This window comes from Megalobrama amblycephala, linkage group LG8 (genome assembly GCF_018812025.1).
Source record: "Megalobrama amblycephala isolate DHTTF-2021 linkage group LG8, ASM1881202v1, whole genome shotgun sequence".
Classification (NCBI taxonomy): domain Eukaryota; kingdom Metazoa; phylum Chordata; class Actinopteri; order Cypriniformes; family Xenocyprididae; genus Megalobrama; species Megalobrama amblycephala.
This window is the reverse complement of record NC_063051.1, coordinates 33,932,007-33,958,165: the sequence shown is the minus strand read 5'-3', so window position 1 is coordinate 33,958,165 and position 26,159 is coordinate 33,932,007. Positions and strand designations below refer to the sequence as shown.

The window sequence follows — 26,159 nt, the reverse complement described above, 5'->3', positions numbered from 1 at the left end:
TACATATTTTTAAAGATGACAAAACCACAACCAAAGTACTAAATCCCTAAAATGAAAATGAAAACAGAAAATATAAAATAAGATTCAAAATATTAACAAAAACTTGAATATAATATCAGTGATACGAAAATGACACTGACTTGAAGTGTTAGTCTATAAAACTAAATCTTTAACAAACCCTAATTTAGTAACATGTATGTATGTAAATTATCTTGTATTGTTTAAAGGTGCCCTCGAATGAAAAATTGAATTTATCTTGGCATAGTCAAATAACAAGAGTTCAGTACATGGAAATGACATACAGTGAGTCTCAAACTCCATTGTTTCCTCCTTCTTATATAAATCTCATTTGTTTAAAAGACCTCCGAAGAACAGGCGAATCTCAACATAACACCGACTGTTACAAAACAGTCGGAGTGTACGCCCCCAATATTTGCATATGCCAGCCCATGTTCCCAACATTATGAAAGGCATTAGACAAGGGCAGGCAGTAATGTCTGGATCTGCACAGGTGAATAAACAGACTAGGTAAGCAAGCAAGAACAATAGCGAAAAATGGCAGATGGAGCAATAATAACTGACATGATCCATGATATCATGATATTTTTAGTGATATTTGTAAATTGTCTTTCTAAATGTTTCGTTAGCATGTTGCTAATGTACTGTTAAATGTGGTTAAAGTTACCATCGTTTCTTACTGTATTCACGGAGACAAGAGCCGTCGCTATTTTATTTTTAAACACTTGTAGTCTGTATAATGCATAAACACAACTTTATTCTTTATAAATCTCTCCAACAGTGTAGCATTAGCCGTTAGCCACGGAGCACAGCCTCAAATTCATTCAGAATCAAATGTAAACAATATAACAGTATACAATACTCACATAATCCAATGTATGCATGCAGCATGCGTGACGGACACTTTGTAAAGATCCATTTGAGGGTTATATTAGCTGTGTAAACTTTGTTTATGCACTGTTCAAGGCAAGCGCAAGCTCCGTGGGTGTGGAGCATGAGAATTAAAGGGCCAGTAGCCCTGAATCGGCTCATTTATAATGATGCCCCCCCCCAAAAAAAATGAATTTAAAAAAATCTATGGGGTATTTTGAGCTGAAACTTCAGACACATTCAGGGGACACCTTAGACTTATATTACATCTTTTTTTTAAAAGTTCTAGGGCACCTTTAAAGCAAATGTTTTTAGATTTTATTTGAACAAAATACTATAGAACTTTAATACTGACCATAACATGGAAATAAGTATCATATCGGACAGATTTTTTTTTACATTTGTGCATCCTTAATTATAAATATACATGCATATATTTCATTTAATACTTAAAAGTATTGATAAAATAGTGTTCAGTCTGATTAAAATAGACCCAATTTAGAAATATAGATTCAGACACAAAGCCCTTCTTTATTTTGTGATTAATGAAGGCTGACTGTGTTATCACGCTTATTACGCAGCTACTTGCCAATTCAATAAATAGAGTGAGGCAGCTAACTAGAGTTTAATCAGAGCTTGTGTCTTCAGTTCATCCCATATACCGTTGACTGTACCATGGTCTACTTAATGTGTATTCCTTGCTGTTATTCAGTGATGTACCAACAAAATTGGTTTTATTATTTCTCATCTCTCTGTCTTCCAGGCAACGGTCCTCACTTTTACAGTATGAACCGGCCAATGACGCGGCACGCTACGCCCTCTGTGGGAGGTTCCCTGCCCTATCGCCGGCCGTCATCAGTTACTGGACAGCCCAACAACATGCCTCAGAACACAAATCCAAACATGATCCAAAACCAGCTCAATGGAGGGCCACACTACAACCTAAACCAAGGTAGAGAAAAGACATGCTCAAGCGTCCTCATATAATGGTAGAAAATAAATACAATAATTAGAAGAGGAGCTTGTTTGTATGTCATTTTGATCAGAGGATTCTGGCTTGATCTGATTGTTCTCTCTCTTTTCTTTCATTTGCCATCTCGTTTTCTCCTGTTTTCTTGTCAATTTCCTCTCTTTTCCTTCTCTTTGTTTCACCCACACTTTTTCACACTTCCCTTTCTTGCCTTTTTTCCCTTCTGTACCAAATCGTCCCTGTTGTTGGGGTGGGCAGCCCCTATGGCCCCTCCACCCCCCTCTATTCTCCAGATCACCCCCCAGCTACCACTCATGGGCTTTGTGGCTCGGGTTCAGGAGACCAGTAAGTTATCGGTTTGGGGGAAAAAATGTGTTTGTGGTAGATTCATGAATGTTTTTTTTGTGTGTTTTGACTGGTTTTGCATGCTCTTTAGACATCTGCATGCTTATTTTAGACATTACTGTTGTAAAAACTCCCTGCATGTCCTCACCAGCTGCGACGCAATAAGATTCCAGTGGCAAGAAGGCTAAAAAACACAACAAAATCAATCACAAATCACAGCCAATCAGAAAAGTGTGTGGGCAATATCGCACTCGAGATGAAATGAATGAGTACATTATCAAATTAATATAAATGTATCAATTCTAACTATTTAATATACGTAATTTGTGACTTTGTCATTGAATACACTTGTTTTTTCACACAGAGTTCACACAATTTGAACTAGTGTTGTCATGATACTAGAATTTCTAACTTCAGTTTTCGATACCAGGGGAAAACTGCCATATACTGCTATATAGATATTTTTTATTATTATCATAGTTTTTTGATAATTTGGGTTATTTTGTTGCAATAGCTTACACACAGCACAGCTTTATTTGAAACTTTGTACTAAATTTACAAAAGAGAGACAAGTAAACAGTCAGTAAAGTAAGAACAAATAAACAAATTGCAAATGATAGCACATATAAATACTACAGAATAAAGAGACAAATTAAATAAACACTGCTTTAAGTTTTTCAGGTGAGTCTAACAGTAGTATGCAGCTAAAAACACTACAGGAATTAAATAAAGTAATCAAATGTAAAATAAAATTGGACAGTCTTCATTGTAAAAATTAAATACCGATTAAAGCTACCAATAAAAGTTACACAAGTTATTCAATCAAGAGCAGAGAGTGATTTTCTTTGTCTTTTGTTCTTTGATTAACATGACAGAGAACAGCAAGTATATTAGGCTGCTGTCACTTTAAGAGCTAATGCACGGATCCAATATACTGTTACACAACATGCGTTTTCTTTCTCAACTATTTACATTCCAAAAATGACTGTTTATCTGAATACTCACCAAGATGGGCATTTTGACATAATTTTGTGTGAATTTGACCGTTTAAATGTGCAATGTGTAAATTTTAGGAGGCTCTATTGACAGAAATGCAATATAATATACATAACTATGATTTATGATTTATATGTATAAAGACCTTACATAATGAACCGTTATGTTTTTATTACATTTAAAATGAGCCATTTCTATCTACATACACCGCAGGTCCCCTTACATGTTAAGTCACCATTTTGTGCCGACATGTTTCTACAGTAGCCCTAAATGCACAAACTGCTCTACAGCACGCGTTTGCTTGTCTAGCTACTCTCTTCTGTCTCAGACGACAACATATTGTCCTGTCTTGGCCACCATAGCTTCTCTAAATTGCAATTCGCAACCTCACCAATAGATGCCGCTAAAATTTACACACTGTAAGTAAGCCACAAAAAAGAACTCTCTTTGGTACTCGCGAGCTGTTTGAGAGGCGGCTTTTATGTGCGTTCCACTTCTATAGATCAGTGGTGTGAGCGTGAAACGTGTAAAAATATTTACCGAAATTTATGCCCGGTAGCTCTAACGCTATTTAATCTGAATGAATGAATGAGATGAGTGAGTGAGAGGAGGCGGGTGTGTGTACGAGAGAGCAGCTGGTATCTGTGTATTGATGCTGAAGAAAAGGAGTACTGGAATCCATCATTTTTGACAACACTAGTTTAAACCTTCTTGTTTTCATTTAATTGTTTTTCAAGATCTTTGGTAACTTATCCATTGTCACTTTCATCATGGATATTAAAGTCACACACAGTGATATTCAAAATGAAATGAGACCCTTTTATAATCAGTGCCTGAGGTTATCTTTGTCATTGAACATATAGTTTGTATGTTCTTGTTCCCAGCAGTGATGCTGCAGAAATAGAAACCGTTTAAAAATAGAGTCCCCTGTTGCTCGTCACGTATTGCTGTCGCGGCTGGTTAGGACAAAATCTCTGATTAATATGGAAAAGATACCTTTTTTTACATGCTGCGGTGTCGCGTCTGGTTAGGACACAGTGTTAGGCCACGTACACACTGAAAAAAGCAACGAGACAGTGTTTTGTTTGGCTGTTGCTGTTTAACAGCATGTACTCTGCATATGAACCACTTCTTGGTTCATTTTAAGTCAGATATTTTTGCCTTTTTAAGTGATTCTATAAAACTGGCACATAAGAGTCAGGCTGATTTGTTTATTTTATCTCATAACCCTTTAATTCAGAATTAAAGGGTTAAAATATATAATTTCTGAGATGCCTTTGACCTTATTTGCTTACCCTTATTTAGCTGCAGTGTGTACATGGCCTTAGTGAAGTTCCCTTTTCAAAAAAATAAGCTTATTACAGCTGTCCTGAGGTCAGTGGTTATGTTTCCCTCCCTGAATGTAGTACTCCCTAATATCTTTACTAACACACTTTTCCTCCTTAACTTCCCCATCCGGCATGAGTCATGTCTCACATCAGCAAACAGACAAACAGAAGTTACCCAATTCCTTCAGAAATGGCTTTATAAACAAGATTATTTGTTCATCCCTTCAGTCTCAGACGCACCTCCTCCACCGCCCCCTGCAGAAGAGGTGGAGTTCGAGGAGGCAACCCCGCCCCCGCCTCCTCCAGAGGACTATGAGGATGAGGAGGGTGATGATGAGGAAGAGTCAGCAGTGGTGGAGTACAGTGACCCTTACGCTGAAGAAGACCCACCATGGGCCCCTCGCAGTTACCTGGAGAAAGGTGTGTTATTGTTTTTCTCATAGTGCACTTCAAACACTTGTTTGGCCATTTAGGAAAGCTTTTTCTATGTACAGTGCACGGCATAAATGAGTACACCCCCTCTGAAAGTCAGCAATTACTCAATTACTTAGAAGACATGTTAGGGTTCTTTAGAGATATAATGTTCCAGCAAGTCTGCTTAAAGGGTTAGTTCACCCAAAAATGAAAATTCTGTCATTTATTACTCACCCTCATGCCGTTTCACACCCGTAAGACCTTCGTTAATCTTCGGAACACAAATTAAGATGTTTTAGTTGAAATCCGATGGCTCCGTGAGGCCTTCATAGGGAGCAATGACACTTCCTCTCTCAAGATCCATAAAAGTACCAAAAAACATATTTAAATCGGTTCATGTGAGTACAGTGGTTCAATATTAATATTATAAAGCGACAAGAATATTTTGGTGCGCCAAAAAAACAAAACAAAATAACGACTTATTTAGTGATGGCCGATTTCAAAACACTGCTTCAGGAAGATTCGGAGCACAAATGAATCAGTGTGTCAAATCTGCTGTTCGGAGCGCCAAAGTCACGTGATTTCAGCCATTGGCAGTTTGACACGCGATCTGAATCATGATTCGACACACTGATTCATTTGTGCTCCGATGCTTCCTCACGGAGCCATCGGATTTCAAATAAAATATCTTAATTTGTGTTCCAAAGATTAATGAAGGTCTTACGGGTGTGGAACGGCATGAGGGTGAGTAATAAATGAGAGAATTTTCATTTTTGGGTGAACTAACCCTTTAATCAATTACCAAAGAAGCATGTCAAAATTATTTAGGAAAATAAGATTTTCTTATTAAGGTGATAAAATGTTGTGTAGCAAAAATGAGTACACCCTCCTAAAAGTTACTATATAAAACTAAATAAATTTTTTCTGGTGTAGGTTTAAGGCAGTGTTTGATCAACAGTTAAGTACGTTGAACCAAAACATTTAAAGAGAAGTAATTTCTTGACAATTAAAAGTGTTATATAGCCCACTGAATCATTCTCACACTTAATGCTGACAACAATGGAAGAGCATGAGAAATACCAAGCGAGTGTCTCAGAGCCAGCATGCCGCCTGCAGAAATGACATGCATGTTTGTTGTTCTCACTGGAACTACCTACTGTAGCCAAAGCACAATAAAGTCAGTTAGCCATTTCCAAAGCCCATATTTACAAAATATAGATTCTGGGAATCAATACTCTGGTCTCATGAGACCAAATCAGTCATTTTGGATCTAACAGCATCCAAAATGTTCTGGTGTTGCTAGAGGAGGAGTACACTGAGAAGTGTCTGGTTCCCACAGTAAAGTTCAGCAGTAGTAAAGCTCTTATATAGGGATGTATGAGTGCTGAAGGTGTGAGGGAGTTGTGCTTTATCAATGCTGTCATGAATTCCCACACCACTGGGTAATTTAATATACAAACTTGAAACAGAAGATGTTACCCTTTCCTCATTGGCTGCATTGTAGGGCATCTTTTCAACATGACAATGAGGATATGCATTCTCCCAAGGTGAAAAACCTTCTGTGGACATGTATTGCACTCAATCTTAACACTCTTGAGCACCTGCGGGGGATTCTATAGAGACGAGTTGAGCAAAACTCCCCATTAAAGATCAGGGGCCGTATTCAAAAAACATCTTAAGGATAAAAGTAGCTCCTAACTTGCCGATTTAGGAGAAACTCTTAAAAAAAAAAAAAAAAGATCAAATGATCGAATAGAGTAAAAAAATCTGTTATAAGTGTATTTGGCATGATGTCCAAGGGGATCGAGGGCTCCAAGCTTGGAATTTATTCAGCCCAGTTCTCCCCCTGATCAGCCGAGTGTGAGGAAAGGAGTGGCGGAGGGATGCAGAAAACTGTCGAGGTAACTAACTTTATATATATATATATATATACCTGTACCTCCATTCGAGCTGATTAGATAGACCGTGTGAACACGCTCCTCCCAAACTTTGCATCATTTGTCGCTTGAATTCTGTATTCTCTTGAGATGCAGACATGTAAGAGGCTGACAATTAGCTGAACATATACTAGTTTAATTAGGCTTTAATTATTTAATTAGGCTTAGCCTACATGTTATTTGAATATGGCAACATTTTTATTAAAATATCTTTATTTGAATAAGGCAACATTTGTATTTTACAACCTTTATTTTAATATGGAAACATGATACCTCATTCTACATGATATCTCATTTCTCTGATTAAATCACTGACAGAGACTCCTCTCCCATCTGCCAATCACTGTGGGCATAGTTAGTAAGAGTATTGACATCATCCAGAGCAACGAGGTCAACCCCGCCCTTACTCTTAGCTTAAGACTTCTCTCTGTTCCTTTAGTTAAAGTTGGTCTCAGCAGCTTTGTTGAATAGGTTTTAAAAGAAAACCCTTAACTAAGAACTTATCCTGCTATTTAGGAGAACTCTTAGTGCTAAGATAAATTGTTTTGTGAATATGGCCCCTGGGCATTTAAGGAGCTCATCATCCAGGAGTTAAACAGGACAGATGTGACAATTTGTCATGAACTTGTACACTCCGTGGCAAGAAGAGTCAGAGCAGTATATTCAAAATTATGGAGGGCATACTAAGTACTAGATTATTATACATTTGTTGAATTAAATATAGGGTGTACTCATTTCTGCAATCCTTAATTTAAACAAAATTGGCTTATTATTTTATGGCTATTAATGACATATTTCTTAGTTTTTATTCTGTATTTGTTTAATACATTTTAGTGTTGCCATCTTTCCATGAATTGAATTGGTGATCATAAAGAAAATACATCTTTTGTATTTGTTCAGAGGGGTGTACTCATTTATGCTGTGCACTTTAGGTAATAGGCTTATAAGTACAGTTCCTGTTGATTTGAACGGAAAAAGATGGAAATCTCCAACAATGTTGTCATGATTGCATTTCAATAATGTGTTTAGAATCAGCTAGAGTTGTCAAAAATACTGACCTTGGTACCACCTCGGTACTGAAATTTTGAAAATGTGATGCTTTGAGCGCCGTGGAGCGGATTCGTAAACACCTCTGATTGGCCATTGTGTTCACGGTTCATCGGATATGTCTGTGATTGGCTTCAGTGATCAACGCTTCAAAAACATTGTAAATAGTCATCAATGACGCTCTTCACCGAGCGCTTGCACAGATACACACGGGAGCATTTGAAAGCAGGCGTCTATGCTTTCAAAATGCTTTCAAAATCAAATGCTGCCGTGCGTTGATCCTTGTAGTCAATCACAGACATATCCGATGAGTGCGTGAACACAATGGCCAATCAGAAGTGTTTACGAATCCGCTCAACAGCGTTCAAAGCGTCACATTTTTAAAATTTCAGTACTCATTAGTACCGAAGTCGGTACTTTTGACAACTCTAAAAGAAGTCTGGCCAACATAATCATATATATATATATATATATATATATATATATATATATATATATATATATATATATATATATATATATATATATATATATATATATATATATATATATATATATATATATATATACAGGGAGTGCAGAATTATTAGGCAAGTTGATTTTCTGATCATATTTTTTTCCCAAGCACATTTTACCAATTCCAATCCACATCAATCTTAATAACTACTATTAATATTGTTTTTAATCATTTATAAGTGATATATAATTGTTCATGAAGGCTGGAAATGAAAAATGCCTTATATTCAGGTGTGCAGAATTATTAGGCAAGTTTTCTTTTACAGGCAAAATGAGCCAAAAAAGAGATTTAACTCAGACTGAAAAGTCAAAAATTATTAAATACTCATGAGAAGAACGCAATACTAATGCAATACTAGAAATTGCAAAGTTAAAGCATGACCAAGGGACAGCAAAATGCTCATTGGGTCAGCGGGGTCAGACAAAAACAGGTGGAAAAGAAAAGACACATGTTAACTGCAAAATAATTAAGAATTAAGGTGAAGAATTAAGTGTGAAACCATCAGGAACCCTTTAGTCTCCAGCGCCACCATTTTCCAGAGCTGCAACCTACCTGGAGTCTCCAGAAGTGCAAGGTCTCAGGATCTCAGAGACTTAGGTTAGCTAAAGAATCCTAAAAAATGACCTGCACTTGATAAGAATCACAAGCTGAAGTGTTATAAAATACATGAAGACTGGGTTTTAATAGGGCTTATAGACAGACAGCTTGAGAATGACTCCTGATGGACCAGCACCACATCCTCTTGTACCACTGTTTGAAGAATTTATCCAGAATCTGGCAGTAAGGTGTTTGAGTTCACTTTTAGTCCATCTCTTATCCTGAAATGTCTGTCTTGCAGAGATGGACTAAAAATGATCTTCCAAAACTTACTGCCAGATTTTGGAAGATAAATTCTTCAAACAGTGGTACAAGAGGATGTGGTGCTGGTCCTTCAGGAGTCACTCTCAAGCTGTCTGTTTATAAGCCCTATTAAAACCCAGTCTTCATGTATTTTATAACACTTCAGCTTGTGATTCTTATCAAGTGCGGGTCATTTTTTAGGATTCTTTAGCTAACCTAAGTCTCTGAGATCCTGAGACCTTGCACTTCTGGAGACTCCAGGTAGGTTGCAGTTCTGGAAAATGGTGGCGCTGGAGACTAAAGGGTTCCTGATGGTTTCACACATAATTCTTAATTATTTTGCAGTTAACGTCTTTTCTTTTCCACCTGTTTTTGTCTGACCCCGCTGACCCAATGAGCATTTTGCTGTCCCTTGGTCATGCTTTAACTTTGCAATTTCTAGTATTGCATTAGTATTGCGTCCTTCTCATGAGTATTTAATAATTTTTGACTTTTCAGTCTGAGTTAAATCTCTTTTTTGGCTCATTTTGCCTGTAAAAGAAAACTTGCCTAATAATTCTGCACACCTGAATATAAGGCATTTTTCATTTCCAGCCTTCATGAACAATTATATATCACTTATAAATGATTAAAAACAATATTAATAGTAGTTATTAAGATTGATGTGGATTGGAATTGGTAAAATGTGCTTGGGAAAAAAATATGATCAGAAAATCAACTTGCCTAATAATTCTGCACTCCCTGTATATATATAACTTGTTTAGCTAAACTTAAAGTAAAAACTACATTTTTTTCATGCTGCTTTTTCAAAGCTTGTATGTTTTATTGACAATGCATGGAAGTCAAATTCTGCTACATAAGAAAACATGCTTTGGTAAATCATGATTATGACCTTTTATATTATAATTATGATTCAAAAAGTAAAAATTTGCAATTTTTTTTCATAATTATTTGAAATAATTATGTGGTAAAATAACTTGACTTCATCTGGAAATGTATACTTTGTCATAATTGACATTTTATCTCATAATTTTGACTTTTTTTATGTCATAATAATGATTTTATTTAATAACAAACATGTTTTTTCCCCTTATGTGGCGGAAATGGGTTTACATTAAAACTGATATTTGCACTGTCATTAAAATTCTGGCCAATACCGATAAGTGATAATTATTTATTATATTATGGCCAATAACCAATAAATAATAAATACATTTTATAATATATAATGAAATAATAAAATAAAAACTATTTGGAAACAATCATTTAAAATATTACAAGTAAATAATAAATATAATATATAAATGAAATAATGTAATAAAAATGACTGAAATTAAAAACAAATGCCAATTGTTTTAAATATTAAATTGATTAAATACAGTATGAGCAACGGATACAGTGTTAGTACATTATTAGTGTTTTTAAACATCAAGTTTAAAAAAAATTACTATGTTTATTTGTTTAGTAGGGCAGATAAACATACAGAGTTAAATATCTAGTAAAGCATTAACAATACATTTTAAAAGTATCTTTAATATCTGCTTTAAAATGTAATAAAATATTTTTTTATGCATTAACCATTTCTAAATGGCAGTAAGATATGAAAGGTGCTGTACTCTGAATGGAATCAAGCGTTTCTAGCAACATCCTCAATCATACTCATCCCATGTACAGTATCTACAGTCTGCCGTAGTAATACTTAACACAAAAAAATAACCAGACATTCTGTTTCCCTTCTTTTTATCACGCTATTCCAATCAGTGGTGGCGATTTACGACTACACGCGTGACAAAGAAGACGAGCTCTCCTTCCAGGAGGGGGCAATCATTTACGTCATCAAGAAGAACGACGACGGCTGGTTCGAGGGTGTGATGAGCGGGACCACGGGCCTCTTCCCTGGGAACTACGTGGAGTCCATCATGCATTACGCTGACTGAGCCACCGGGTGGCGCCGCTGCTCCTCTGACCATCATCTTCCTCATTCAGACACAGAAACACAAATGAATTCAGCTACACTACGTCATGCACAGGCTTGTTGCAAACAAACAAACTTTGTTGGAGAGCTGCGGGGAAAACTAAGGCATCATGACCGGTGGTGCAGATTTTAACGGGAAAAAAACTGTTGAAATGTGTAAGATAAATACATTAGGACATTTATTCATCTCTTAATTTCAATCTCTTAGAAACATGTATCAGAAAAGTGTTGGTTTGCTTGACTTGTGTTGATAGTGATCGCTTTGCTTTCGCTCCTATCCGTCTCTACTCTGGAGGAATGGGTCTGACTAGTAGATGGACAGTTATCCTTTCATGTCATCATGAAACTGGAAGGCGGCCATCTTGGACGTGCATGTTCCTTTTACATCACCTCTTAACCGTGTGCTGTCCACTGACCAGCAAATGAGAGAAAAGCTTTTGCCAAGAATGACAGAACAGGGATTTTATGCATAACTGTTGTGCCAGGTCATATAGAGACGCATCGATACAGGTGGGCTTCTTTAGTTTTTAATTGTGTTGGGAGTTGAATTTTTTCTTTTTTCTTTTTAAACTGTTACATTTTGAGTGCAGTTCAGTTTGAAGTCTTTAGGAGGAGGACATACCAAAGGATTTCAGTGGCGTTTGGGATCACGAACGGGACCTACTACAACCTTAAAATACTTCTTTTTCACCATTCCTTTACATTCATTTCTTTCCAACCAGATTTTATTGCTTGAAATATTTGCAAGTATGTGTATTCTTTCTATGTATGATAAAAAGGAAAAAAAAAAAACACTATAAAATTGTTCAGGAAGTTTGTGCCATAAAGATATGTTCATAGATGGTCATATTTTTGGACGCGTGAGGTTGTTTCTTGAATCTCGGCACCGGATGTGGTGTTCTTCAGGAAGAAAATGTGTATTGTGATCTTTAACCTCCAATTCATCCCTCTGACCAACTGTGGACTTAAAGATACAAGACTATTCTATATATGTATGTTATATATTGATTTATATTATAGAAATACTATTGTGTTGGTGTATGACTGGTGTAGAGACAAGAGAACCCCACTTATCTGCAATAACAAAGGCACAGTTAGAAAGTCCTCAGTCGACGAGCTAGAGATTTTTAAAGCACAAGAGATAAACGTGATCTTAGGGAGACCTTACAAAATGTGAAGAACTGACTTTTTTTTTTGAATGAAGAGATATTAAACAGAAACCAGCCCAAATTTTCAAACATCCTCATACCCACATGCAGATAATGTGGAACAAACTGTACTAATGCACAGAGACTTTTTCTATCAAGTACTTTGATGTCTATATGTAAGTGTGTGAGTGCGTATGTGAGCGTGAAACAGATCGATTTCACTGTTTATGGATCATTGGTGACTGACTTGCTTGTCTGTGTGCAAATCTTTATTTTCAATGAAAGGTCTGTGGCGAGGGTGTGTGAATTGAGTTTTGCATGTTGATCATTTCTGTGATTTTCCTGCTGATGGAGAATAAACTGGATATATCTGGTCTACTTGCTCACGCTTCCTCTTGAGTTTCCTACTGGAGCGAATGTGGCCTAGACTTTGAGACAGTTCAGTTTTGGTTAACTGAAATGATCTTGAGCAGGGCTTCTCACGAGATCCACTATAATGCAGCATTTAGCTCAAACCTTGTTTAAATGAACCTACTGTAACTTTCAGTAAGACCTTGATTTTATTGTTAGGGTGTGTTGGAGTTAAAGGGTTATTTCTGTCATCAATTACTCACCCTCATGTCGTTCACACCCATAAGACCTTTGTTCATCTTCAGAACACAAATTAAGATGTTTTTGATAAAACCCGATGGCTCAGTGAGGCCTCCATTGACAGCAAGTTAATTTACACTTTCAATGCCCAGAAAGCTACTAAAGACGTATTTAAAACAGTTCATGTGACTACAGTGGTTCAACCTTAATGTTATGTAGCGACAAGAATACTTTTTGTGCGGCAAAAACACAAAATAGTGACTATTCAACAATTTCTAGTGACGGGTGATTTCAAAACACTGCTTCATGAAGCTTTACGAACCTTTGTTTCGAATCAGTGGTTCAGAGTGTGTATCAAACTGCCAAAGTCACGTGATTTCAGTAAACGAGGCTTCGTTACTCCATAAGCGTTTTGAAATTTCAATGGTTCACCACTAGGGGTGGGTGATGATTTTTGGTTGAACTAACCCTTGAAACTCTGCAAGAAGGTAGATTTGAGGGCCAGAGTTGAGGAGCAGTCTCCTCTAAGTAAGGTGAAATTTAATAGTTTTACTCTAAAGCACAAAGTATACTTCACTTTTTACACGTACGCGAGGGTCAGCGTACAGTGCTCGACGCCAATTTCATCATCAGAAGAGTACGCACACCGGATTTTTGTAACCGTGCGTACACGCAGGTCACACATGCGCATTTTATTTTTTTGCAGAAATTAGTTTAGCCACAAGGTGGCAACCGGGCCCTGGGGGTGTTGATTCACAAGGTAGTCAAAAGCCCGGAACACACCAAGCCGACGCCTACGAACTAGTGGCGATGAAAGCAGACTGCGGGGTTGGCTCACGTTGGCAGAATCTGGGTCCAAAGTTGCCCTGACACACCAAACCGACACTCTACGGCCAAGTAGCACGCCCGTTCTGTGCCTGCGTAAGAAGAAATGCCTTTCCGTGCCAGCAGATGGCAGTAGCTGAACAGCCAATCAGAATGATCATATGGCCCGACTGAAATTCCGTTACATGAAACTAGTTACTCTCCAACACTGGGGTGAAGAGGTTAGAAAGTACCCTCATTTGTACTACTCTAGCATGAAAGAACAAAAATATTTACATGGGTTGTAAGAGAGATTGCTCAAAACTGCGCATGTGTCGAATGCCTGTGTACGCGTACGAGTCAAGTGAAGTATGCTTTGCAAGGCTGTGCGTTCAACTACGCCCAGGTTTTTACATCATGTTTTAGGGTTTCCTATTAAGTGAAACAAGGAATTGTCTATTTCAGGGGTGGTGAACTCCGGTCCTGGAGACCACAATCCCATTCCAAACTTTGTCTTATGAAAATGTCATCAATTATCAAAAAGTGTTTAATATTCAGAGTATCTTAATGTAGTAAAATACTTTTATTGAATATGTAGGAAACAACTAGTCTCGCTGACACAGCTTACCCCAAAGCATCTCACACAATTTACATTTAATCATTTATGGTTAAACTTTAGCCAAATAATGAACAGTTTTGTACACTGACAGGTATTTTTTATACCTGCCAAGTTGAAATTTAGAAAGGTTTAAGAACTGCTTATATATATGTACATGATGGGCCCTATTTTAAATAAATGGTCACTTAACATAGCATAGACACTTGTAGTGAAAGAAAAAAACCTATGTGCTCATTTTTAGTAGGTACCATCAGCCAAAAAAGTAAAATAGATCACCCAAAATAAGACCTTTTGCTGGATACAAATTTTTATGCACATCGTCATTGTCCTTCGTACATGTGTGAGAAATCGTCTAGTTTTAAAATTATTACAATTTGAAAAATTGAGAGCTTTCCTTCCACCACTGAGTTTATACTCATCACCTCTAGATTTTCTTCCTTAGAAAAAGTAGAAATGAAGACGAGCAAAATGAGGTGTCAAATTTTTATTAGTATTAATTTTAACATTAAAACCTTTTTAGGGTTATGTGCAAAGTATAAATCATTCCAACTCATGTTGAACTGGTAGACATTTTAGTAGATTTAAACAATCTTAACATAATCCATCCATCAGTCTACTCCCAATACCTCAGCAATCCCTAAATGACATAAAAGCTACACGTTATTAGTCTGCATTTTGTTTTGGATATACGTTTTTAGGAAAACTGATGTTTAACACCCTCTAGGTTTGATCCTAATTTGTATTTCTCTACTACAGGACGTGTTTTAGCAGTGTATTAACTTACAGCAGAGCAGAGTCTTTCATTTTAAAATAAAAATCTAGACAAAAGTGCAACTAGTACAAAAATCAATTCTATGTGTATTCTTAAATGTAATTATTGGCCATATATCACAAATCTCTAGTCAAATATATTTTCCAGTATATTATCTGGTATCTGTGACAGTTCACAGTTTTAAATGCATACTAAATATTTAGTGCATCTTTTAAAGATTTCATTGTACATTTATCTTCTGTGAATCCTTCCCTCTCCCATGGTCAACTTGGTACTAGTTATTCTGTCATACATGATCCCACACACCCTGTTGGAGACTTTAAACTCCCCGATTAACAAAAACCCAGACACAAAAAACATTTACTAAGAGAGAGAGAGAGAGAGAGAGAAACTGGTCCGAATGCTTGCCTACACACAAATATTTCTACGCATAATATTGCTCTTTGCGTTCATTCACATTCTCTCTCTCTGTAATATTGATTGTTGCTATACAGAGAAACAAATCTGAGAGCGCCACACACTCCCATGCGCACGCACACACACACAAACAGGGGAAAACAGGAAGAGATTTAATGGAAGGAGAGGAGGGGTCAGAGTGGAATTCGTCAAAAGTGGTTTATCTTGTTACCCAGCTGTCTTCTCACCACTACGCCTCACAGATCAGCGTCTCCACCACAAACTTGTTCTCAAAGTGGAGGATCTTGTGGCAGTTGAGAGCCTCTCGCTTCTGGATACCTGTATAAAAAAAAAAAAAAAAAAAAAAAGGGGGGGGGGGGGTATGTGAATTTATGTGTCTGGTTTCAGAGCTAAATATCTGAAAATTCTGTGAACACATTCTAAAATATATATATATATATATATATATTAGTTTGGAGATGCAAGGATTTTTCATGTTTTTGAAAGAAGTTTCTGATTCTTCTCACCTAGGCTGCATTTAATTGATCAAAATACAGATAAATAGTAATATTCTGAAATATTATTACAATTTGAAAACTTTTCTCTGTTAATATATTTTAAAAAGTGATGTCCAGCCTAGGGAAATTGACATCTTAACACTTTTTTTTAAATATAATATTTAAATAGAGGGGCTGAAGCATATTACGTAGTTGTGCTTGGAGTCAATTGTTTTTTTTTTTGTGAAAATGCAATAAAACATGCCAAATTGTGCGGACATAATTTGTGGCCAGGCAAAGATTTCTGTCCCATTTCTGAGTGTAATTAGACTAAAAACCAATGGGGCGCTCGCCACAAGTATAGGTAGACAGTTTGTGGGTTTACCAAAAACGGTCTCTCTGCGCTCCAGTTTGTACGTATCTTTCCCTCTGCAGAGGCCGTAGATGAAGTAACCCAGCTGATCCACATGCTCTACCTTCCCGGTCACCATCATCTGTTCACGGACCAGGTAGGATTGCGGCAGGTATGTTCCAGCCTGCAAACACACAACCAAAATTACACTGTCACATGCTTGCAAAGCCTTGCCAGTTAATCAACTAGACAGCATTTCTGGTCATTGTTCAAATGTCTACGTAGGCAGCTCACTAAGTTGAGGCAGACCAAAGGCTACCTTGACGAAGCTCTGTTTCTGCCATTACCTCGATGTTCTCCAGGAGCTCCGCGAAGCTTTTAGGTGGCATCACAACAGAAGTGTTGAGAGGAATGACGTAGCATTTGTTCAGACGCAGATCCAGATAGGCTGTTAGTTTCTAAGAGCAAAGAAGGAAAACCAGCATGTTACTATTTTGGTAGTTTATTTTTTGGTTTTGGGAATCTAATGGGATATATGCCCAACGTGTCTCTCCTGGAATTGTGTGTGCACATATGGCTTCCTGAAGGAGAGAGGGAGACAAACATTGGCTCTCACCCTGTTGAAGTCATGAACGATGTCAGCAGGGTCACTGTCACTGAACTTGGGCACTGGGATGTTAATGAGCTCAACCCCTTCGTCCTTTAAAACCCTCACTCTCTCCTCAATCCTCTTAGATGCGGTTGGCGAATCCACCTCGGTGTCCTCTTGGCTGTCCCGCATCCTGTAATTTTCCTCACGGTAGTTCACCCCACAGAAATACATCTTCTCCTCCTGAAGACCATCATTATAATTAGACACATTCTTTTTAACATGATCAGCTAGACACACTTCATTCTCTGATTGTATCAGCATGTTTAAGAAAACTGAATTTAAGACATCAATGCTTTTTAAAGATGCTAAAGAGGATGTTTTGTTTTATACATTTTTGCAATATTACTTGAAACTGTCTTTACTAACTGATAAAAGACTATTTATTAGGTGCACTGAAAGTAATAATATTAATATACATAATCTGTGCACGAGGTAGGGCCTTAAAAACATCAGCCAATCGTTTACGCGATCATCGCGTAAACGATTGGCCCTCTGGCTTGTCAATCACTGCCATGACGTTCCTTGTGAGAGACGAGCGCAGCTGCACTCTCCAGTAACTTTCCACACTCCACAGGCGCCGCATGCAATGTTTTTGTCAGGAGAAACGAATAACAAGTGCAGATCATGAGTCACCTGCGGTGAGTCCGACATAATGAATCCAAAAAACACGACACAGCGAATGCCGATGGTAAACACTCGTGTTCCAATACTCGTGCACGCATTTTGGGAGGCGTTCCTTTCTTACGCATGCGCTCATTTCAAAAACTCAGTAACAGTCTTTGGATTCTCAGTCGACGAAAAAATCCTCTCTATCACCTTTAAGGTTTGCACTAATTTTGTAGGCAAAGATTTTAAAAAATATGATATAGTTAACTGAATAGTAAGGTTTTAACATCACATCAGTGCATTCTGAATGAATGCCCTCATTGACAAGGCTGGGTACAATAAAATGCAATTTCTGTCTCAGAGGAATAATAATCTGGACCAAATAGCAATTGTTACAATGTAGCTTAGAAACATTTAAAGGGTCAGTTCACCCCAAAATGAAAATTCTGTCATTAATTACTCACCCTCATGTCGTTCCACACCTGTGAGACTATCGCTCATCTTCAGAACACAAATTAAGATCTTTTTTAAGACATCTAAGAGATGTCTGTCTCTCCATTGACTGCATTGCAACTTGATCTTTGATGCATCAAAAAGTTCACAAAGACATCGTAAAACTAATCCATATGAATTGAGTGTTTTAGTCCAAATTTTCTGAAGAAACTCGATCACTGTATATGATAAACAGATTTCATTTTTTAAATGTTTGTTTAAATGTTTGTTCTTGTGCGTCATTCAGGTTCGGCTGAGCTTCGGTTTATGTTCCCTGATCAATGTTTATATGTGAGTAATAGCCTAAATTAAATCATCATAAAAAGCGATCTCTTAGATGTCATTAAAAAGATCTTCATATATGTTCTGAAGATGCACGAAAGTCTTACAGGTTTGGAACGACATGAGGGTGAGTAATTAATGATCATTTTGGGGTGAACTAACCCTTTAAAGGTATAATAAACTGCTGACAAAATGGGCTTTTATTAAACAAGACTACAAAAAAACAGTGAAAAAGGGCTGTGGCGTTTCCTTTTGCCAAAAACGTCCACACTCATAATGCACTTTTGATTTTGGCACCGCTCCTCTGTCAATCTGACTGCCCATGGGGATACATAAATGCAGACGTTCAATCAGTAGTTTTAACAAAAGCCCTGGAACTGTCAAATGTCTGCCGGCTGATGCAAAAATGACATGTTCGGGGTCATCCAGAGGACTTTTGCTCACAAATAAATGGTACTCTTTCTTCATGCAGGTAACAAAGAATAAGCACACATTGCTCATTTACATACTAATGACACGGTAACAATCGGCAAACTTATCCTTTAATGCAAAAACTAAAATACAGAAAAAGCCTAATTAGCATAATCAAGACGTGTTTAACTTCTATGAATCTGTTTGGACTTTATTGCCTTAGAGGGTTTATATTTTAATTCTGATTTCTCATGTGGTGCACCTGATGGAACTTGTTCTCTCACCTCTGTGAAGTAATACCTGTACAGGTAAGCTCCGCCCACAACCACACCAGAAAGAATAAGGGCCAGACCTAGACACATGCACCAGCACCAGGCCCTGGACTGCTGCCTGACACGCAGAATGTCCTCCACATCCTACACACACACAGGAAGAAAAATGTTATTTTTTTGCTAATAAGTAAAATTATGTTCCTTTAAGCAGTTGGTGACTTCAACAATACATGCTACATTTAGTTTTTAGTTAGCCTTGGTGTAAACATATTACATATAAATTATTTTTTTGATTATATATGGGCTCAGTTCACACACTATTTCATGACCCAATGTGTTCAGAAACTACTGCCGGGAACTGTGATTGTTTTTGTTCCCAAATGTTCACAATTTTCCCACAGAAATCCCCATAGATCCCGGTCACTACTACACCTGCATGTGTTTATCCGTTTTAAACGTGAGAGTTTTCTTCGATTTTAAGTGCAAGTGTGTTTAGCCTGGGTGTGGCTTTGTTCAAAACAACAGCACTGTGCACAACAGATACTGGGAAATTTCCAACCTCCCTCCAGAGACCAGAGACAGGAACAAACATTCTGCATGATGCAAATGAACAAAACAATAGCTGACAGTGACTGATGAACAAGGCTGAAAGTGAAAACAAATCGGACAGAATATGATGACAATTTGCCACAAAATCATTTTGGTCCTTGCTTGTTTTTTTGGTCATGTTTTTCACATAAAACATAATGAAAGCAAAACAAGATAAACGAGCTAAGCTTTCCTGGGTTTACAAAAGCTATCATATTGTAGACTCCAGAGAAATTATGAGCAACAAAAGTGGGTAACTTTCATCTGGAAACGTCTATAATTCAGACAAGTTTGTTTACAGGTGTGTCAAGTGATGCAGTCTGTGCTACTTTTCCCATGACAATGCTGCAATTTAAAGGAGTTTAGTCATCATTATCTCTCCTCTGGTTCAGTAAACACCAACCTCATGATCTTGCACATATTTTTTTTTTTTTTTGAGATTGGGTCTGTTTGAAAATGATTAGGGCTGAAACCACTAATCAATAATGAAAACAGTCAACTAACAAATTTTGTTATCGATCAGTCAGGTCTGTGGACATTGAACCTCCATCAGTGTCAGATACTTTATAAAGTAAATGATCACATCAAACAGACAGACAGAGTGAAACAGGAAAGGGAAAATGATATAAATAAACGAACAATTATTTTGATAATGTATTAATATATGATTATTTCTTCAATTAGATTGGATAAAAAAAAGGCTAGTTTAATCTTTATAACTCTTAAATTAAAAAAAAATAAATTGTTTGTTTATAGTATTTGTTGTTAAACAATTTAGTATATGTAATACTTTATATACTGATATATATATATATATATATATATATATATATATATATATATATATATATATATATAGTATATATATATATATATATATATATATATATATATATATATAGTAACACGTTTGCAGTGTCCTTGTTATACGTAACATACTTACCATAGTAACAATTATACATAATTACAAGCAACTAACCCAAAGTCAAACCCTATAGGCCTATACTGTTTGTAAACATTCGTGCGCGCGCACGTGGTTGCAGAAAACCCGGGAGTGATAACCAGTACGACTAATACGACGAAGCGGTTAAAGTAGTTAAGATTTAGAAACATTATAGAATATTTTGATTTGTTATTTTTTTAAATGTTGTCGGTACTCACAGCTTCACCCAGCGATAAGCACTGTTTTTCAAAAAAATTTACATTACCGTGTACAGCTTACGGATCCGTTTGCCATAGCACTGTAGTGGTTAAATGATGAAACAAATGGCCAAGCATTGGCCAAGATATATATTTACAACACCTCAAGAGTAACCAGGAGAAGCTAAAAGCGTATAAGTCTCTTGAGTCAACTTTGTTTTGTTTTTGTTTGTCATGAATAAAAGAATAAAAAGTATTTCGATATATATCACAATTCTGATTTTATTTCTCGAAATCAGTTTAATCTCACATTTCTTACAAAGAAAAACAATTGTGAGATATACTCGTTATTCTGTCTTTTCTGAATTGCAATTTATCCCGCAATTCTGACTTTTTTCCCCTCAGTGATAAACCACAATTGCGAGGAATAAAGTCCAATGGGAGTAATAAACCAAATGAAGAAAAAAGTCAGAATTGTGAAATTAAAATTGTATAGACTGTTTTAAAGTTATCTATGGAAATAATGGTTTAAATATTATTTCAATGCTGTAACTGCTATGTATGTATGTCCTCTGAACTGCATATGTGAATATTATGTAGACTTACTGTTTACATCAAATTCCTGCTTTAATAGTAGACTAATCCTTGCAGGTGTCATCAGTCCAGTCTGTGAAACGTCTCCGTTTAGCTTCAAAGGACGTTTCAACGATGGTTTTCTTAAAAATTAAGACTATATTTTTTGATTTCCGATTCCAACATCCAGAGGCACAACAAAACATTTTTCTCTTATTCTCTTATTTTCCTCCAATTGCTACCGCTATTTTTCTGCAACCACTATGCGCGCGCAGCTGCAAGTGACGTCACTGTGACGTCTGCTCCAAAGTGGTCTATAATAAGTACATGATAATTAATATTACCGGTACTCACTGTTGTTTGTGTGATTACACTGTACACCTTAACAACGAGTAACCTAATATTAGTCTATTATAAAAAGTATATATCAGATGACAAATACAATCAGTCACGGGTGATCCACACTCCAATCCAGAAGGGGGTGCACGGTAATGCAATGCTGCTTGCAAACCTCCACAACAGGAAAAAGAGCAGCGAATACGCAAATGACTTAAGCGCTTGAAAACAAAGTCCACTACGTAGAGCGCACATGTCGAATGAGTCTTTCTGTGCTCATGGACAAAGGAGAAAACTTTGAAAAGCTTGCGCACTCAACTGTGCAGGGAACGGAGCAGAATGTGGAAAATTAAGTATAGGAGGGTTGGGTTTAAGCTTTGAATGTTTAACTATAGTTTCAGAGGAGCAAATTGCAACACTCCTAATGCACAAGTTTTATTTTTCATCATTCTATATATTTTGTTATTTTTATAACACAAGATGCTGTAATTTGCACTACTGTCTGTTAAAATTAAAAACCTAGCACTGTGGATTTGTTCCTTTATCAGGTAATACTTTAGTTTAGGGTCCAATTCTCACTATAAACTAGCTGATTATTAGCATGCATATTACTAGGATATTGGCTGTTTATTAGTACTTGAAAAGTAGATATTAAAGGGTTAGTTCACCAAAAATGAAAATGATGTCATTTATTACTTACCCTCATGCCGTTCCACACCCGTAAGACCTTTGTTAATCTTCAGAACACAAATTAAGATATTTTAGTTGAAATCCAATGGCACCGTGAGGCCTCCATAGGGAGCAAAGACACTTCCTCTCTCAAGATCCATTAATGTACTAAAAACATTTAAATCGGTTCATGTGAGTACAGTGGCTCAATATTAATATTATAAAGCGACAAGAATATTTTTGAAGCGCCAAAAAACAAAACAAAATAACGACTTACATAGTGATGGCCGATTTCAAAACACTGCTTCAGGAAGCATCAGAGCACAATGAATCAGTGTATCGAATCTGCTGATTTCAGCCGTTGGCAGTTTGACACGTGATCGATACACTGATTCATTTGTGCTCCGAAGCTTCATGAAGCAGTGTTTTTAAATCGGCCATCACTAAATAAGTCATTATTTTGTTTTTTTGACACACCAAAAATATTCTCGTCACTTTATAATATTAATATTGAACCACTGCACTCACATGAACCGATTTAAATATGTTTTTAGTACCTTTATGGATCTTGAGAGAGGAAGTGTCCATTGCTCCCTATGGATGCCTCACGGAGCCATCGGATTTCAACTAAAATATCTTAATTTGTGTTCTGAAGATTAACGAAGGTTTTACGGGTGTGGAACGACATGAAGGTGAGTAATAAATGACAGAATTTTAATTTTTGGGTGAACTAACCCTTTAATGCCTTATTCTGCATGACCATATTCTACATCCCATAATCCTACCCAAAACCTAAACTTAACAACTACTTTCTAACTATTAATAAGCAGTAATTAGGGGTTTATTGAGGCCAAAGTCATAGTTAATATTTAGTTAATAGTGAGATAGAGAATTGGAACCTAAACTAAAGTGAGACCATTTTTCAAGTGTTTCCATACTTCAGCTTTTCATTTCAATAAAATACAAAAAAAAAAAAGTGGCTTTTATCTGATTGACTTTATCTAGAGACCCTAAATGGACATTTGCATTCCCCAAAGAAACTTTGTGTTCACTCACAAACTTTTTTGAGTTGTTTGTGAGCAACTCAAAGTTCTTGGGGGGGATGCAAAACATTTGTGACAGAAAGCAAAAGCACTGAAATATAATTTTTCCTCCCATCACATATTTTTTCCCCATCACCATGTCCCTTCAGGGGCTCTGTAATTATCAAAATAACAGTTACAAATATTTGCACTAGGGATGTCATGGTGAGGAAATTTTCAGACTGGTAATTAAACTTGCGTCAACACCGGTATTATGGATAACACCAGTTTCACGATTCACGATCACGTGTACTCTGTGTATAGGGAGCACATTTTACAAGGTAAGACGCTCAGGATCTGTTGCGCACCAAATCCTCTGCCATTGTCCTGTCAGTCATCTCACCTTACTCTTGTCATGTGATAAGTGAAATCTGACTCCTGCTGCGACTCTGCAGCTCGTGCTGTATATATGGAGCAGACCAGATGCTTTCAGTTTTAATTGTAGTGTCTGTTGTCTAACTGAACTAAATGGTTATTATTTCTGTAAAAAAAAGAGCTAAATAAGCCTAATTTGCACCAATCATAACTCAAAAAAAAAAAAAAATAATTAATAATGCTGTTTAAGCAAATATTTGAAGCTACATTCAAATGATTTTCTACTGAAAATAGTTTGACTTTGAAGTTAGGCATAATCTCTAGGACACCAATCCAAGCTTTAATTATCTGTGAAGGCAAAGCATCTGCACAACATGAAATGTAGCCAAAAACATGCAATGCAATGCTCAATGTTAAATTCACTGCTTGTTACATTTTTTTTTTTTAGATTTCAACTACATGCACAGATCTTATGGTCATGTGATGTTCTGTTTGCATGAATGCACTTCCTGAAACAAAAGGCTTCAGAGATTCACTCTTTCACGTTTACACACCTGTTTCGAACACACTCCGCCTCACCCTCGCACACACAGACACACACTGCAGATTACGGCTTAGCCTTAACAGAGACCGTCTTTGTTTAAATAACCAGAGCCTTCATGAGTTTTTCCAAGGGACTAAGATGGCTGTTTCTGGTAGTCGGCTCCAGCCACAAGTTCAGTGAGGCTTTGATCACCTGTGTGACAGGATTTCAGACCACACAGCACGATCTTTACAGATTATCTCACAATGAACTGATACCTTTTAACCGATTTAGATAAGCATTAGTGTCTCTGATTGCCAGAAATGTTTAAAGGTAAGGAGCCTTGCTCCATGGCATGCATGAAACCTCTGAATCTTTTACTTCTACCCTAAGACATATGCCTGCTAAAAGAGTCCATCTTAATAGCATTAGTGCAACCGAGATCAGGCTGCACCATTGGTCTGATCACAAAGGCAGTGTTACAGCAGACACAACACTGTCTTATGAATGATTCACGACCTCTTCTTCTTCTTCATTATCAACCCAATTCGCACACTAGGCGCTGACTCATCCTCAGTGGCAGATGATGATTGTATTTGAGGAGCAGAAACAGCCAGACGGTTCACGCATCTGAGTGGGAGCTGGTCTCACACTTATGAAAAGTCTCCCACAATAAGCTGGCTAAACATGCCTTTTCCTCTTCCTGGTTTTACTATGTTTACGGCTGCAGCAGGAAGTGCAAGGGACAAAACTAGACATGTTTACACATAAAAAATTACACTTATTTAAATGCAAATCTAATATTAAATGATTTTTTGTTTAATTTACAACATTGCAATGGCTGCACAGACATGCACTAGGCTACAAGATGAAGCATGAAAAAGTGCAGTGCATGATATTTTTTATATATATATATATATATATATATATATATATATATACACACACACACACACACACACACATACACATCTTTGCACATGCATTTCTTTTCAGAACACTACATGAGCATGTATCAGGCATCAAGAAGGAAAACCTCTTAAAGTTTAATGCAAGCATTGTGCGTATATATCCTGATGTGTGTGTTGAACTGTCGGCCATTTTCCTGTAAGCTCAAAGCTGTCTGACTCTCACTAACACACACACACACACACACACACACACACACACACACACACACACACACTCTCTCTGAAACAAGGCAGGAGATGGCTTCCCTCTACATACACAAAAACAAAACTGTCAGACAAAAATAATCGTATAATCCTCACAAAGCCCAGACAAACATTATACAGGCGTTTCAGTCACATCATCTAAATAACGTCTTATTTCGATTAAAACACAACTATTTTTGTCACTTGGTGTATTTTTTTTCTTTATGCACTCACTTAATGTTGACATATGTTTATCGATAAACTGTAACTGATCGCTACCACGCCAAATAAAGACGTTATAAAGAATCGTATAGCTAAAAACAACGTTGTTTTTAATCACTTTACGTTAGCCGGTTAGCGTTTGTGCTAACAAAACTCACCACATCCTGAGGGATCAAAGCTTCATCCTTCTCCTCCTTTTTTAAATCCTTCTGCCCGAGAGCGGAGTTGAAAGCGAGTTTCACCATATTTTGCAATTGTTTTTTTCGTCTATGCCTTTTTCATCGAACTATGGAGAGCTTGGCGAAACCGACGACCTCTCTGTACACTGTTCTGCCTCACAACTTGCTGTGGCGCATTTAGCTCCAGATTCAGGCTGTATGTACATCAGTCAACGGGAAGGGGGCGC

The 26,159-nt window shown here is 36.9% G+C and overlaps 2 protein-coding genes across 14 annotated transcripts in view; one reads left to right on the top strand and one right to left on the bottom strand.

Moving 5' to 3' along the window:
* The window catches only part of abi2b (abl-interactor 2b), a 30,031-nt gene extending 17,252 nt beyond the window's left edge, over positions 1-12,779 (top strand). For 8 of the 13 annotated variants that reach the window (XM_048200789.1, XM_048200790.1, XM_048200786.1 and 5 more), the window contains 4 exons: positions 1,652-1,840; positions 2,117-2,203; positions 4,756-4,947; positions 11,044-12,779. In XM_048200789.1, the coding sequence (XP_048056746.1) occupies positions 1,652-1,840; positions 2,117-2,203; positions 4,756-4,947; positions 11,044-11,219 (644 nt within the window). In that variant the 3' untranslated portion in view covers positions 11,220-12,779. The remainder of the gene's footprint in view (positions 1-1,651; positions 1,841-2,116; positions 2,204-4,755; positions 4,948-11,043) is intronic. The other 5 variants (XM_048200798.1, XM_048200788.1, XM_048200793.1 and 2 more) reach the window with 1 other exon arrangement.
* A 2,109-nt stretch (positions 12,780-14,888) lies between these two features.
* Positions 14,889-26,121, bottom strand: itm2ba (integral membrane protein 2Ba). Its single transcript, XM_048200781.1, has 6 exons — positions 25,912-26,121; positions 19,164-19,295; positions 17,053-17,268; positions 16,784-16,894; positions 16,470-16,620; positions 14,889-15,926 (listed from the first exon to the last, which is right to left on the bottom strand). The coding sequence occupies exons 1-6, from the start codon at positions 25,996-25,998 to the stop codon at positions 15,838-15,840; spliced, it is 786 nt and encodes a 261-aa protein (XP_048056738.1). The 5' UTR covers positions 25,999-26,121; the 3' UTR covers positions 14,889-15,837.
* Positions 26,122-26,159: the final 38 nt, after the last annotated feature.

What these genes read in the sequence shown, in the direction of transcription:
- itm2ba (XM_048200781.1), bottom strand. Translation starts at nt 25,998, where the DNA reads ATGGTGAAACTCGCTTTCAACTCCGCTCTCGGGCAGAAGGATTTAAAA. An exon ending in TCGTTCATGACTTCAACAGG is followed by an intron (nt 16,895 to 17,052) that starts GTGAGAGCCAAT and finishes CTTTGCTCTTAG; the next exon opens with AAACTAACAGCCTATCTGGA. An exon ending in AGCTCCTGGAGAACATCGAG is followed by an intron (nt 16,621 to 16,783) that starts GTAATGGCAGAA and finishes GTGTGTTTGCAG; the next exon opens with GCTGGAACATACCTGCCGCA.